General features: G+C 50.2%; 1 protein-coding gene across 1 annotated transcript in view; it reads left to right on the top strand.

Annotated features, from left to right (window-relative positions):
* The first annotated feature begins 2,530 nt into the window (after window positions 1-2,530).
* LOC138649504 (vomeronasal type-2 receptor 26-like) overlaps window positions 2,531-15,789 on the top strand; it is a 48,527-nt gene continuing 35,268 nt past the window's right edge. The window contains exon 1 of the mRNA XM_069739978.1: window positions 2,531-2,646. Coding sequence (XP_069596079.1) covers window positions 2,531-2,646 — 116 coding nt within the window. The remainder of the gene's footprint in view (window positions 2,647-15,789) is intronic.

Here is a 15,789-nt window from a genome sequence, read left to right as displayed (position 1 = left end):
GTCGGAGAATCCTGCCTGCAGTTGCTGGGCCGCTTCCTTATTGGGGTAGAGATTTAGCCAGGGGGCCATCGCGGTTACGCTCACTGGGGTTCTGCCTTGTAGGCCCTTTGTATGCCGGACGAGTGCACCTTGAAGCTGGGTGTCCCCCCCCGCAAGCGGAGCAGTCATGTCTGAATTTGTATAATGTGTGGAAACGGCAGTTTCCCTCGTTATATAGCCAGCAGGCCCTGGGTTTTCGCACGACCACTGAGTTCTGACCTGCAGCTGTGGAGTAATTAGTGGTCATAGCTGAAAAGGGGGGCTTCTTTTGGGACAGCATCAGCCGCAACCACACGTCTGTCGCTTTCACCCCCCAGCCTAGATCAGGCTGTAGGGCCAGACGCCTGCGGAACTCCCCGTCGTACCGTCGCCAGGCTGAACCGCCATGCGACTTGTACAAACTATATATCATGTCCTGATATATAAACAATTCGGAGCAGCGTTCCGGATGTTTCTGGCCCATAATACAGCCCAATACTGCGAAGGCCTGGAGCCAATTATTCATGGTTAATCCGATTTTTGATCTCCCCCTATCGAAACCCCTCTCGTTAGCTCTATCTACCATTTGTTGGTCCGCTGATAACAGCGACCATATATCAATATAATCGTTGTTCCAGATTTTCTGTCTCGTTTCCTGGTCTATATGAGCGCCTAGCGGGCTGATCCCGCAGAAGAAGGCGTCTTTGTGTAGATTAGCGGACTGTGGTGTTGAATTGTTCACCACATTTCCCCTTGCATGAGATAATTGTAGGATTATCTCCTTTAACGCTGAAGTTAGCTCCATTTCCTTTACATTAACCCCGTTGCGTAACGTTTCCTCGCTATCCTTGGGACACTCACCGCTGTGTGACTCTGGACGAGTGGACACCGATCCTGGAGGAACCCCCGCAGATGTTGACGGGGTGATGTCGCAGGACGGGGAAACTCTGGCTCCCGCTACAGCGAGGGACTGGCCGATGTGCTGAGTATCGTGCGTTGGAGCCCGATTACTACCACGTAGTGGCGGATTGATGGCTCTGTTTTCCGTGACTGCGTGGTGGTTATTGTGGCTGGAAGCCGCGGGGGATTGTTCTCCCCGGCTGAAAGCCCTAGGGGGTGCCCGCGATTTAGATGATTTACCACGTGCATGATGACTCCTATATGGACTTAGCGATACCTCGGACCCCTCGGATGTTGCTGATGACGGCCATCCTGTGGCCCGGGATCTGCGGCGGCTCCTATGGGAGCTGCGTCTGCGACGGTGACGGGAGGGGCGTTTAGAGGAGTAGCGGGAACGGCGATGGGAGTTATCGGAGGAAGATTGGGAGGACGTGCGGCGTCTACGCCTTCGTCCACCGTTATTATGCGGTGTAATGGGGGGATTCTATCAGTAGACAGAGGGGGATAATTGGCCGTAGATGGTCCTGTAGCGCTAATCGGAAGGGGGGGCGTCAGGAGGTAACCGTATTCCTCCCTATTGCTGGGATTTGACAGGGCGGTGGTAAACGGAAAATTTTTATTAAGATTTTGGGCTGTGGGGGGAGGTGATAATGTATCTGTGCTTGGCGCGTTTACTGAGGTGTCGCCGTGATTCCCGCTGTGCGGCTGTTGAGCGCCTTGCTCGGTCCCATGGGACCGAACAACGCTCTCTTCAGCCGCCCTGTGACCGTACAGGCATTAGTGCTGCGCCTGCCGGGGGTAAGCTGGAGGTCACGCCAGGAGATAAATCAGCACGCTGTTCGGACGAGTTCGACCGAACAGCGCACTCTGTGGAACGTGAGGGGTTAAAACCAGCCCCCAGGTTACCCCCTGCGGGCGGCATATATGTGCCCGCAGGGAAGGCAACCGAGGACTGGCCAGCGCTGTGTTCAGCGCTGATATGCGGTGACCGGAAGTGGATGGGCGGGGACCAGAAGTGGCTGGGCGGAGCCTCCCAGCGCTCCGAGCGGTGTCCGAGGCCTCCGGAAGACGCCTGCAGCTGCGAGGTGGCGAGGCCCGCCCCTCCCCGACCTGGAGCCGCTCCGGGGCGCGGGGTAAGCGGGCGGATCGCCTGCCACCCGGCGCCACCACCGGCCTCTCCGGAGCGGCCGGGGAAGGGGGCGACACCATGCGCCGCCGGGCGCCGCCGGATGTAGTCCCGCACAGCTGGGACGGAGTAACCGGCGCCGGCTGCCCATCGCCGCCTTCCGCCCCCACCGGAGTCCGGACAAGAGCCGGCGAGGAGACGCCGGCCACCCTCTGACGGGTGCGACGCCCGGCTCTGCCCCGCCGCCTTCGAGAGGCCCCCAGACCCTCTACAGCCGAGGGCCCCGATACCGGCAGCGGCGCAGAGAGGGGCCTCTGTCCAACGATCGGGGCCAGGCCAAACGACGGACCACAGCGTGCTGATGCTCCCGAAGGCAGCGGAGGTGAGCTAGGCCCGAGGGGGCCCGATGGCAGAGGGGTCAGGGAGAACAGCCCTGGAGAAGGGATACTGGGGGACGGACCTAGGGGACCAGAGGGTGATGAGGTAATGGAGGACGGACCTACGGGACCAGGGGACAAAGGGGGAATGAAGGACGGACCTATGGGACCAGGGGACGAAGGGGTGAGGAAAGACAAAGCGGGGTCGGGAGAAGGTCCAGGGAGGTGAGCCCTGACGCCGGTAAGGATGGCCTGAAGCCAGTGCTCACCTCTCTGCTCCAATCCTTTCCGCAGGGCCTCGACCAGGGGGTCCGACATTACTACAGGGATGCAGGGACAAAAGCTTCCAGGTGTCCTGCCGGGAGTGAAAGAGAAAGTTCCCGGCCGGACACCTGGATTTAACCCCTGTAGGAGTGGCCGTAGGACCCCTCCCCTCTAGTGCCCACTGGCCGGCTGGGGGTCTTCCAATTAGTGCATCACTAAGGGGGGAGTGATGCTAGGGGGGAACTGGCACTGACAACCTTTACGTGCAGCTGTCTATAAGTGCTCCCCAGTCAGAGACGCGTACCTTAATCAGTACCGCATCTGCCAGGATCAGTGATGGTCAATGGAGCAGATCTACATTCTTTCAGCTGGAGCCGTTGTTCCCCAACCTAGCATCCTGCAGAATGTAAAATCTGTGTCCCTCGTGATGGAGCCATTATGCCTTGGCTGCTGTCTTGTAAAGAGTCTCTGGGTCTTTGGATCTCTTGGCAGTCTGGTTGTCTTTGCTTAATATCTGTCTCATGTTTCAGGGGCATATAACCTTTTTTTATAGTTAACAACTGTCCTTCAATCTAGCTTTCACAGGTAAAGAGGAAGAATGGCAACGGGTAAACTGGCATTATTTGATTATTAAATCTATTTGAATAGTTTTTCCTCCTCTGTTTTGCAAGTCAACAAACTGGCTGGCCTGGACAATGTGTAATGAACATATCAGCAAACATCATTGTTCAATGACCCTGTATCACTAGTCATCCAGGATAACAGCACAATATGTTATATCAAATGTCAACTTTCAAGTCAAAATTATAGGCTTAAATTCAAAAGTGAATATAAACATAACAGTCTATTCCTCCTGGCTTGATGAACATAGACATCTGGTTAGTTTAGATAAAATGCTGTGTTGTCACAATAGGTAGGACCAGAGTTGCCAGGAATTTCTGGGCCCCATACTGGCAAAATTTTCCAGGTCCCCTTCAGACTCCGCCCAGGCCCCACCCCAGCCCCTCCACCTCTTAATCTGTCCACATTCCCTCCGCTCTCTCTTGGAAAAACTCCACTTCTCACCAATCACACATTAACAGTTCCCATCACCAGATCACATACATAGCCAGTAGCTTTTGTTTTGGCCAAAAGCTTTTTTAATCTGCTAGAACGACAAGGTAGACGCTTTTGTCCGGGCCCTACTATACTATACTGTAACTTATTAAACATTTGTTGAAATATACAATACAATTTAGGTATAGTTTTATTTATTTTTCAATTTTTAAAATGACCAATAATATCACATACAAGGGACAAATACCACCGCACCATGGCCAGACCACATATTACCACCACATAATGACCGAATACTACAATACTGATCATTAATAAAAAAAACAATACTAATATCACAATAAGTGCCATTATACACAGGAGATCTGTACTTAATATGCAGTGCCCATGTACAGGTAATACAGTGATCGCCGTTGACATTATACACAGGAGCTCTGCCTACATATCAGTGTACAGGTTACACAGTGATCAATGACATTATACACAGGAGCTCTGTACACAGTGTCAGTGTACTGGTAATACAGTGATCACTGGTGACATTGTACACAGGACCTCTGTATATAGTATACAGTGTATAGTGTCAGTGTACAGGTAGCACAATGACTCATCAGTGATGTCTCTAGTTAAAGTCCTTCATCTTCACTTTTCATCTTCATCCAGCACAGACCACCATCACTTCTTCCAGCCAGGGCTCATCTCTGCAATAAATAACAGTTATCTAGAGCACCACTTGCAGAGCACAGTACATAATTATTTCTCAACTTCTACACTATACCAGATGAAGAAAAAGGGTGACATAGTTTTGCTCTGCACAGTAATAGGAGCACCCCCATTTAAAACAATATCTTCAAAAGATAAAATAAATACATCACTGCAGTAAAAATATCCCTTAATTAGCCCGTATGGCAATAACATCCCCCATACTGGCACCCGTGTGTCTCATTCCTGGCTCCAGCCATGTGTTCTCCCATCCTACCCTCATGAGTATCCATTCTGCCCCCATGTGATGTCCCATCCTGCCCCATATGATCTCCCCATCCTGCCCCATCTGTCTCGATCCTGCCCCATCTGTCTCCATCCTGCCCCATGATCCTGCCCCATCTGTCTCCATCCTGCCCCATGTTGCTGCACTATCTGCCTCCATCCTGCCCCATGATCCTGCACCATGTGTCCCCATCCTGCCCTATGTTCCTTCCCCATCTGTCTCCATTCTGTCTAATGTCTCCATCCTGCCCCATGATCCTACCCCATCTGTCTTCATCCTGCCCCATGTTCCTACACTATCTGTCTCCATCCTGCCCTATCTGTCCCCATCCTGGCCCATGTTCCTGCCCCATCTGTCTCCATTCTGTCCAATGTCCCCATCCTGCCCCATAATCCTGCCCAATCTGTCTCCATCCTGCCCCATGTTCCTGCACTATCTGTCTCCATCCTGCCCCATCTGTCCCCATCCTGCCCCATGTTCCTGCCCCATCTGTCTCCATTCTGTCCAATGTCTCCATCCTACCCCCAGGATCCTGCACCATATGTCTCCATCCTGTCCCATGTCTCCATCCTGCCCCATGATCCTGCACCATCTCTCTCAATCCTGCACCATGTTTTCATCCTGCCCCATGAGCCTGCTACATGTGTCTCCTTCCTGCCCCATGTGTCTCCATCCTGCCCCATCTGTCTCCATCCTGCACCATGTGTCTCCATCCTGCACCATGTGTCTCCATCCTGCACCAATTATTTCCATCCTGTCCCATGTCTCCATCCGACATCATGTGTTTCCATCCTGTCCCATGTCTCCCCTCTGCACCATGTGTTTCCATCCTGCCCCATGTCTCCATCCTGCCTCATGTCTCCATCCTGTCCCTTTTCTCCATCCTGCTTCATGTGTTTACGGAGCACCCCCAGACACAGAGCCACAGGTCACTCCGTACCGGTCCTTTCTGTCTCAGTTCTGGGGTTGTCATGGTGGCTGGACCTGGTCCGTGACCCTGTTAAGGGGCGTCCAATGAAAGGTGATGCGAGTCTGTCAAGGTTTTGAGGTGTTCGGTCAGGGTGACTGACGCTGTTTGGGGTCCGCTGGGGTGATGGAATGGCAGCTGCTAGATGGTATACCTTCCCACAGGTGAAGTATGTCCCCAGGGCTTCCCAGTAATGTAGATGGTGATGGTGTGAGGTTCAGACAATAACAAGGACACAAGGTTGCAGTCTCTTTACCTCTTTACTGAAGACTTCAGGATCCGCAATCCAGAGCACAGTTAACAGGGCTGTCTGAGACCGGCCGGTCCGATGGCACATCCAGAGTTCCCTTTGCAGGTGGAAATCGTTGCCTACCAATAGCGCCTGTGTGTTGTAGTGCTACCCTGCTGAGCATTCGGAATAGTCCTCACAACTTCTGTTCTCGTTCGTTCGTTCTTTCTAATTCGTTCCAGATCTTTCTAGTTCTCCGTCCCCCAGGTATGTTATGGCTAGGACGCACCCGTTTGACGGGTAGGCTCGGAGCTCTTCCGGGACCCTAGAGATGCCCCTCTCCACGCATTGCCCCCTATGTCTGCTTAGGTGATGTAAGGTAGACAGCCAACCTATAATTAACTGTCCAGCGGAGTTTGAAGTAAGGCATAGAGTCAGTTACTTCCTCGGTGTTCCGGCCACCGGCTACGCGCCTCAGTAGGATGTTGCCGTTCTCCGGGCACGACTCCTACTGGCTCTCCTTTGTGCTTGATCTCGTTTCTCACTGTTCCACAATATCCTTCGCTTCGTGTCTCTTTCTTAGGATACCGCCGCGGGGTGTGCAGGCGTGGTTCCGTAACGTTCTGTTCTAGTCGCTAGGCACCTGCCAGGTTCCCACGCTTGACAGGGACCCCCCTGAATCTTCTCCCTGCAACACCCCCTGCCACGGGATGTTGCCTGAATCCAACCCAGTCAGCTTCTGACTAACTTCCTATCCAACCCCTAGTTTTACCAGTGTGAGGAGTGGCCCAATAAATAAAGCCAATTAAATAAAGTGTAATGTGTGCTGGTGATACCTGGTCAGAAGAACTCCTTTAGTGCCATCAGACGTACCATCACTCCCCTTAGCGGCAGAGCGTCATACTGCAACGACCAGGTCTCTGGGGCACTGCACTTACATCCTGCCCCATGTCACATGAACTGAATGTGCATCTCAGACCAAGGATCAGTTACTGCATCCCTTTAAACCCTTTACCCCCAAGGGTCGTTTGCATGTTAATGACTGGGCCAATTTTTACAATTCTGACCACTGTTCCTTTATGAGGTTATAATATTATATGGAGCTCAGATAGAAGCTAACTCGGTGAAGCCCAGCTAGCTTCTGCTCTCACTTCCTGTCCAGACTACCAGTTTCACCTAATTGTGAGGAGTGCTCTAATAGATAGAAGCATGGCTCCCCCTGGCGGCCTGGAGTGTGAAGTGTGATGTGTGGTTTGTGATACCTGGCAAGGTTATCTCCTTTATTGCCATCAGATGTAACATCACTCCCCCCTGGTGGAAGAATGACATTACTGCAACGACCAGGACCCTGGGGCGCTGCAACCCCATTTTGGAAACTAGATCCCCTAAGGAAAATATCTAGATGTGTGGTGAGCACTGCTTCACAGAAGTTTATAACGTAGACCCGTAAATATAAAAAAATCATATTTTTTCCACAAAAATGATCTTTTTGCCCCTAATTTTTATTTTCCCAAGGAGAAATTGGACCCCAAGATTTATTGTTCAATTTGTCCTGAGTACGCTGATACCCCATATGCGGGGGTAAACCACTGTTTGGGCGCATGGCAGAGCTCAGAAGGGAAGGAGTGCCAGATTTTACTGTTATGGCTTGCAGGTGCCATGAGATACTGGGAGAGCCCATGAGGTGCCAAAACAGCAGAACCCCCCATAAATGACCCCATTTTACAAATTAAACCTCTGAATGAATTCATCTAGGGGTGCAGTGATCATATTGACACTATGGGTGTGTCACAGAATTTTATACCATTAGGTAGCCATGCGGAGAGACTCAGGAGGAACGGAGCACTATTTGCCTATTCAAGTGAATGGGTCTGTGCACGTCAGTGTGTTTCCATGGATTGTGTGTCGTGGGTAAAACATGCTGACATGTCCGTTTTTTAATGTCAGCACAGGCCACAAAACATCCAGCACACGTGCATATGCATAACACACATGGATGTCATCCATGTGCAGGGCCGGACTGGCACAAAAATTCAGCCCTGGCATTTGAAGTTACACAGGCCCACTTGTCACATGGTGACTGTATAATATCTTTGTACACTTGTAGGCAGGGCCGGTTTTAGGCAAAGTGGGGCCCTAGGTAAAGTTTAAAATTGGGCCCAAAATGCTAACATATTGCACATCACACAAAAGCATTTCGGTTGTATTTACAAGTGCTGAGTTCAGGCCGCTAAATGAGTTTGATCGACAATACTGAAGTTGTTCAACACTTGTTTCCCGGCCTCTTTCCACCGTCTGAGAAAGAATGATGGGACAGAACGATCACTAACAGATCACTAACCGATCCCCATACAGTATCATGTTATCAGCAGCACATCTACAGTTTACAGCGGCAATGTGCTGCTGAGAACAATGATTTTTGTTCCGGCAAAAACAATCTGAATATGCAGCATTTTACTTGTTTAGTAAAATACACCCCACAGTCCTCCATATAGTATAATACACTCCCTATAGTCCTCCATATATTAAAATACACTGCTCAGTCCTCCACATAGTATAATACACTCCCTATAGTCCTCCATGTATTAAAATACACTGCTCAGTCCTCCACATAGTATAATACACTCCTCAGTCCTCCATATAGTATAATACACTCCTCATAGTGCTCCATATAGTATGATACACTCCTCATAGTGCTCCATATAGTATAATGCACCGCCATAGTCATCCATGTAGTACAATTCACTTCCCATAGTATAATGCACCCCATAGTTCTTCATATAGTATAACATATTCCCCATAGTCCTCGATACAGTATAATGCAGCCCACATATAGTATAATGTAGCCACCACTCTACAGAATATAATGCGGCAACCACAGAGTATAATGCAGCCACCCCACAGTATAATGCAGCCACCCCACAGAGTATAATGCAGCCACCCCACAGAGTATAATGTAACCCCGTAGAATATAATACAGCCCACCTCCCCATAATATAGTATATAACCCAACCTCCCCCATAGAATATAATACACCCCCACAACAGTATATACCACAGCCACATAGTACATAACATGGCCTCCCCATAGAAGATAATATACTCCCCATAGTATATAGCAAAGCCCGCATAGTATATAGCACAGCCCGCATAGTAGATAACACAGCCCACACAGCAGTATACAGCACAGCCCACACAGTAGTATATACAGCACAGCCCAAACAGTAGTATATACAGCACAGCCCACACAGTAGTATATACAGCACAGCCCGCACAGTGGTATATATAGTGGTATATCCGGGCAGCACGGTGGCGCAGTGGTTAGCACTACAGCCTTGCAGCGCTGGGGTCCTGGGTTCTAATCCCACCCAGGACAACATCTGCAAAGAGTTTGTATGTTCTCTCCATGTTTGCGTGGGTTTCCTCCGGGCACTCCGGTTTCCTCCCACATTCCAAAGACATACTGATAGGAATTCTAGATCGTGAGCCCAATCGGGGACAGTGATGATAATGTGTGCAAAACTGTAAAGCGCTGCGGAATATGTTAGCGCTATATAAAAATAAAGATTATTATTATTATATATAGCACAGCCCGCACAGTGGTATATCCAGCACAGCCCGCACAGTGGTATATACAGCACAGCCCGCACAGTGGTATATCCAGCACAGCCCGCACAGTTGTATATCCAGCACAGTTGTATATCCAGCACAGCCCACACAGTGGTATATACAGCACAGCCCGCACAGTGGTATATCCAGCACAGCCCGCACAGTGGTATATCCAGCACAGCCCACATAGTGGTATATACAGCACAGCCCGCACAGTGGTATATCCAGCACAGCCCGCACAGTGGTACTGTATATCCAGCACAGCCCGCACAGTGGTATATCCAACATAGCCCACACAGTAGTATATACAGCACAGCCCATACAGTGGTATATCCAGCACAGCCCGCACAGTGGTATATCCAGCACAGCCCGCACTGTGGTATATCCAGCACAGCCCCCGCACTGTGGTATATCTAGCACAGCCCGCACAGTGGTATATCCAGCACAGCCCGCACAGTGGTATATACAGCACAGCCCGCACAGTGGTATATCCAGCACAGCCCACACAGTGGTATATCCAGCACAGCCCACACAGTGGTATATCCATCACAGCCCACACAGTGGTATATCCATCACAGCCCGCACAGTGGTATATCCAGCACAGCCCACACAGTGGTATATCCAGCACAGCCCACACAGTAGTATATACAGCACAGTAGTATATCCAGCACAGTGGTATATCCAGCACAGCCCGCACTGTGGTATATCCAGCACAGCCCACACAGTGGTATATACAGCACAGCCCACACAGTAGTATATACAGCACAGCCCACACAGTAGTATATACAGCACAGCCCACACAGTAGTATATACAGCACAGCCCGCACAGTGGTATATCCAGCACAGCCCACACAGTGGTATATCCTGCACAGCCCGCACAGTGGCATATCCAGCACAGCCCGCACAGTGGTATATCCATCACAGCCCGCACAGTGGTATATCCAGCACAGCCCGCACAGTGGTATATCCAGCACAGCCCGCACAGTGGTATATCCAGCACAGCCCACACAGTAGTATATACAGCACAGCCCGCACAGTGGTATATCCAGCACAGCCCGCACAGTGGTATATCCAGCACAGCCCACACAGTAGTATATACAGCACAGCCCGCACAGTGGTATATCCAGCACAGCCCGCACAGTGGTATATACAGCACAGCCCGCACAGTGGTATATCCAGCACAGCCCGCACAGTTGTATATCCAGCACAGTTGTATATCCAGCACAGCCCACACAGTGGTATATACAGCACAGCCCGCACAGTGGTATATCCAGCACAGCCCGCACAGTGGTATATCCAGCACAGCCCACATAGTGGTATATACAGCACAGCCCGCACAGTGGTATATCCAGCACAGCCCGCACAGTGGTACTGTATATCCAGCACAGCCCGCACAGTGGTATATCCAACATAGCCCACACAGTAGTATATACAGCACAGCCCATACAGTGGTATATCCAGCACAGCCCGCACAGTGGTATATCCAGCACAGCCCGCACTGTGGTATATCCAGCACAGCCCCCGCACTGTGGTATATCTAGCACAGCCCGCACAGTGGTATATCCAGCACAGCCCGCACAGTGGTATATACAGCACAGCCCGCACAGTGGTATATCCAGCACAGCCCACACAGTGGTATATCCAGCACAGCCCACACAGTGGTATATCCATCACAGCCCACACAGTGGTATATCCATCACAGCCCGCACAGTGGTATATCCAGCACAGCCCACACAGTGGTATATCCAGCACAGCCCACACAGTAGTATATACAGCACAGTAGTATATCCAGCACAGTGGTATATCCAGCACAGCCCGCACTGTGGTATATCCAGCACAGCCCGCACTGTGGTATATCCAGCACAGCCCACACAGTGGTATATACAGCACAGCCCACACAGTAGTATATACAGCACAGCCCACACAGTAGTATATACAGCACAGCCCACACAGTAGTATATACAGCACAGCCCGCACAGTGGTATATCCAGCACAGCCCACACAGTGGTATATCCTGCACAGCCCGCACAGTGGCATATCCAGCACAGCCCGCACAGTGGTATATCCATCACAGCCCGCACAGTGGTATATCCAGCACAGCCCGCACAGTGGTATATCCAGCACAGCCCACACAGTAGTATATACAGCACAGCCCGCACAGTGGTATATCCAGCACAGCCCGCACAGTGGTATATACAGCACAGCCCGCACAGTGGTATATCCAGCACAGCCCGCACAGTTGTATATCCAGCACAGTTGTATATCCAGCACAGCCCACACAGTGGTATATACAGCACAGCCCGCACAGTGGTATATCCAGCACAGCCCGCACAGTGGTATATCCAGCACAGCCCACATAGTGGTATATACAGCACAGCCCGCACAGTGGTATATCCAGCACAGCCCGCACAGTGGTACTGTATATCCAGCACAGCCCGCACAGTGGTATATCCAACATAGCCCACACAGTAGTATATACAGCACAGCCCATACAGTGGTATATCCAGCACAGCCCGCACAGTGGTATATCCAGCACAGCCCGCACTGTGGTATATCCAGCACAGCCCCCGCACTGTGGTATATCTAGCACAGCCCGCACAGTGGTATATCCAGCACAGCCCGCACAGTGGTATATACAGCACAGCCCGCACAGTGGTATATCCAGCACAGCCCACACAGTGGTATATCCAGCACAGCCCACACAGTGGTATATCCATCACAGCCCACACAGTGGTATATCCATCACAGCCCGCACAGTGGTATATCCAGCACAGCCCACACAGTGGTATATCCAGCACAGCCCACACAGTAGTATATACAGCACAGTAGTATATCCAGCACAGTGGTATATCCAGCACAGCCCGCACTGTGGTATATCCAGCACAGCCCGCACTGTGGTATATCCAGCACAGCCCACACAGTGGTATATACAGCACAGCCCACACAGTAGTATATACAGCACAGCCCACACAGTAGTATATACAGCACAGCCCACACAGTAGTATATACAGCACAGCCCGCACAGTGGTATATCCAGCACAGCCCACACAGTGGTATATCCTGCACAGCCCGCACAGTGGCATATCCAGCACAGCCCGCACAGTGGTATATCCATCACAGCCCGCACAGTGGTATATCCAGCACAGCCCGCACAGTGGTATATCCAGCACAGCCCACACAGTAGTATATACAGCACAGCCCGCACAGTGGTATATCCAGCACAGCCCGCACAGTGGTATATCCAGCACAGCCCGCACAGTGGTACTGTATATCCAGCACAGCCCGCACAGTGGTATATCCAGCATAGCCCACACAGCAGTATATACAGCACAGCCCATACAGTGGTATATCCAGCACAGCCTGCACAGTGGTATATCCAGCACAGCCCGCACTGTGGTATATCCAACACAGCAGCCCGCACTGTGGTATATCCAGCACAGCCCGCACAGTGGTATATCTAGCACAGCCCGCACAGTGGTATATCCAGCACAGCCCGCACAGTGGTATATCCAGCACAGCCCGCACAGTGGTATATCCAGCACAACCCACACAGTGGTATATCCAGCACAGCCCGCACAGTAGTATATCCAGCACAGCCCGCACAGTGGTATATACAGCACAGCCCGCACAGTAGTATATCCAGCACAGTGGTATATCCAGCACAGCCCAAACAGTGGTATATACAGCACAGCCCACACAGTGGTATATCCAGCACAGTGGTATATCCAGCACAGCCCGCACAGTGGTATATCCAGCACAGCCCGCACAGTGGTATATCCAGCACAGCCCGCACAGTGGTATATCCAGCACAGCCCGCACAGTGGTATATCCAGCACAGCCCGCACAGTGGTATATCCAGCACAGCCCGCACAGTGGCATATCCAGCACAGCCCGCACAGTGGTATAGCCAGCACAGCCCGCACAGTGGTATATCCAGCACAGCCCACATCTCTCCTCCTCCCCCCCCCCCCGAGAATGTCCCCACAGTCCAGCAAAAAAAAAAAAAAAACACTCTCCTCACCTTTCCTTGTGCCCCGCGTTGCTTCCTGCTCCTGTCTCAGCGGCTGCAGTCTGCCCGGGACACAGCAGGTGCGCGATGATATCACGCACCCAGTGTCAGAGGCAGAGCGGGGAATAATGGGAGAGGGAGTGTCTGTAGACGCTCTCTCCTCCATCATTGCTTTCAACTGTACCGGCGTCATAGACGCTGGTATAGTTGAATGCAACGGCAGGGGGGTGAGTCGGCGGCGGCAGGGGGAGGCGGATCGAGCGGCCCATGACTGGCACCAGCCCTTCTGGCATTTGCCAGAAGTGCCCGATGGCCAGTCCGGCCCTGTCCATGTGACATGCATCGGTGCCCGGGAAGAAGCATTACAGTAAGCGCTGTTCCCCGGCGCCAGGTGCTGAACATGACTCTCATCATTCTCCCCTGCTCTGCCAGCGATCGGCACAAGCAGGGGAGATTGAGAGCCGTTATTCTACCCCGCTTGTGCCGTTCACTGGCAGAGCAGGGGAGAATGATGAGAGCCGTGTTCAGCACCCGGCACCGGGGAACAGCGCTTACTGTAACGCTTCCTCCCTGACACCCGTCCTTGTGGTACTGATGCGGCACACAAGGACACTGACATCTCCGGTACCGCAAATATCAGGATGTGTGAAAGAGGCGTTATATTGGGTCTTTATAGCTGGTTTTTATGTTTGGCAGCTGTCACAAGCTAAAAGATGTTTTTATTTCAAAAAATAGTTTTTGCATCACCACATTTTAAGAGCTATAATTTTTCCATATTTTGACCCACAGAGTCATGTGAGGTCTTGTTTTTTGAGGGACAAGTTGACGTTTTTATTGGTACCATTTTCGGGCACATGACATTTTTTGATTGCTTTTTATTCGTTTCGGCGTTTATACCGTTCTGCGTGTGGTAAAATTGATAAAGCAGTTTTATTCTTCGGGTCAGTACGATTACAGCGATACCTCATTTATGTAAATTTTTTTATGTTTTGGTGCTTTTATACAATAAAAACTATTTTTTATAAAAAATAAATATTTTTGCATGACTTTATTCTGGGAGCAATAACATTTTTATTTTTCCACTGATGGAGCTGTATGGGGGCTCTTTTTTGCAGGACAAGATGATGTTTTCAGCGGTACCATGTTTATTTATATTCGTCTTTTTGATCAAGTGTTGTTACACTTTTTGTTCGGCGGTATGATAACAAAGCATTGTTTTTTGCCTTGGTTTTTTTATGGTGTTCACTCAAGAGGTTAACTAGTGGGACAGTTTTATAGGTCGGGTCAATACAAAATATGTGTACTTTTATTGTTTAGATTTTTTTTTCATTTAAATATTTATTTACTGATAGAATAAATATTGATTTTTTTATTATTATTTTTTAAATATTTTTACAATTATTTTTTTTTTTTATTATTTCATTCTTACTGCTACACTGTGTCCCTCTATGGGACAATCATTTTTTGCAGGCTGATCGCTTCCATAGCATGCACATCTGCATGCTATAGAAGCTGTCAGCGCTGCAGCTTCTATTACACTGACCTGAGAGACTTCCTGGTCATCACTGCGCATGACAGGAAGTCTCTCAGCTCTGGAGATCCGGATGTCGTCATGATGACATTGGGTCTCCATGGCAGCGATCAGGACCCCACGGGGTGCCGCGGGGTCTCCGATCCAAAGGCAGATGGGCTGTCAGCCCCTGTGCCGCTCCGGAACTCCAGGTTCTCATGCTTGCTCCGCTAGTAGGCATGTCGGTTCTTTTTTTCTTGATTTTTCACATTTTCTTTTTTCCTTTAAACGTCCTTAATGGTTTCCCATGCAGAATTCTATTGCAATAACCAATAATTATCTTATCACATTTAGTTTATGTTTTTTTCATTTATATATGTCATGTGCTGTATCATGTGGCACCAGACTGAGCTCTGACACTTCTGTCATGTGGTTCAGTTGGTGCCCACATTAAAAAAAAACTAACCTATTTAAACATTACCTCTGCATTCTCTGTATACATGCGTTCAGTGCTGAGGAAGAAGTAATTTTGTACTTCGAAACGCGTCGAATAAACCACTACCTTTTCAGTTATTATACCGGAGTATGCAGTATGTCTGAAGCTCATCTAGCAGTGCGGAAGCCACCCACAAATATCCCTTTATTTGATGGCTCTCCACAAGAAGAAACATTAACCCTTAGATCCTTGGCATTATTGACTAATTTATAACAGCTAACTAGAGATGAGCGAAATTGTTCAC

The sequence above is a fragment of the Ranitomeya imitator genome, chromosome 9, assembly GCF_032444005.1.
Source record: "Ranitomeya imitator isolate aRanImi1 chromosome 9, aRanImi1.pri, whole genome shotgun sequence".
Classification (NCBI taxonomy): Eukaryota; Metazoa; Chordata; class Amphibia; order Anura; family Dendrobatidae; genus Ranitomeya; species Ranitomeya imitator.
The sequence above is the reverse complement of the archived record's forward strand: the minus strand, read 5'-3'. Positions and strand labels throughout refer to the sequence as shown.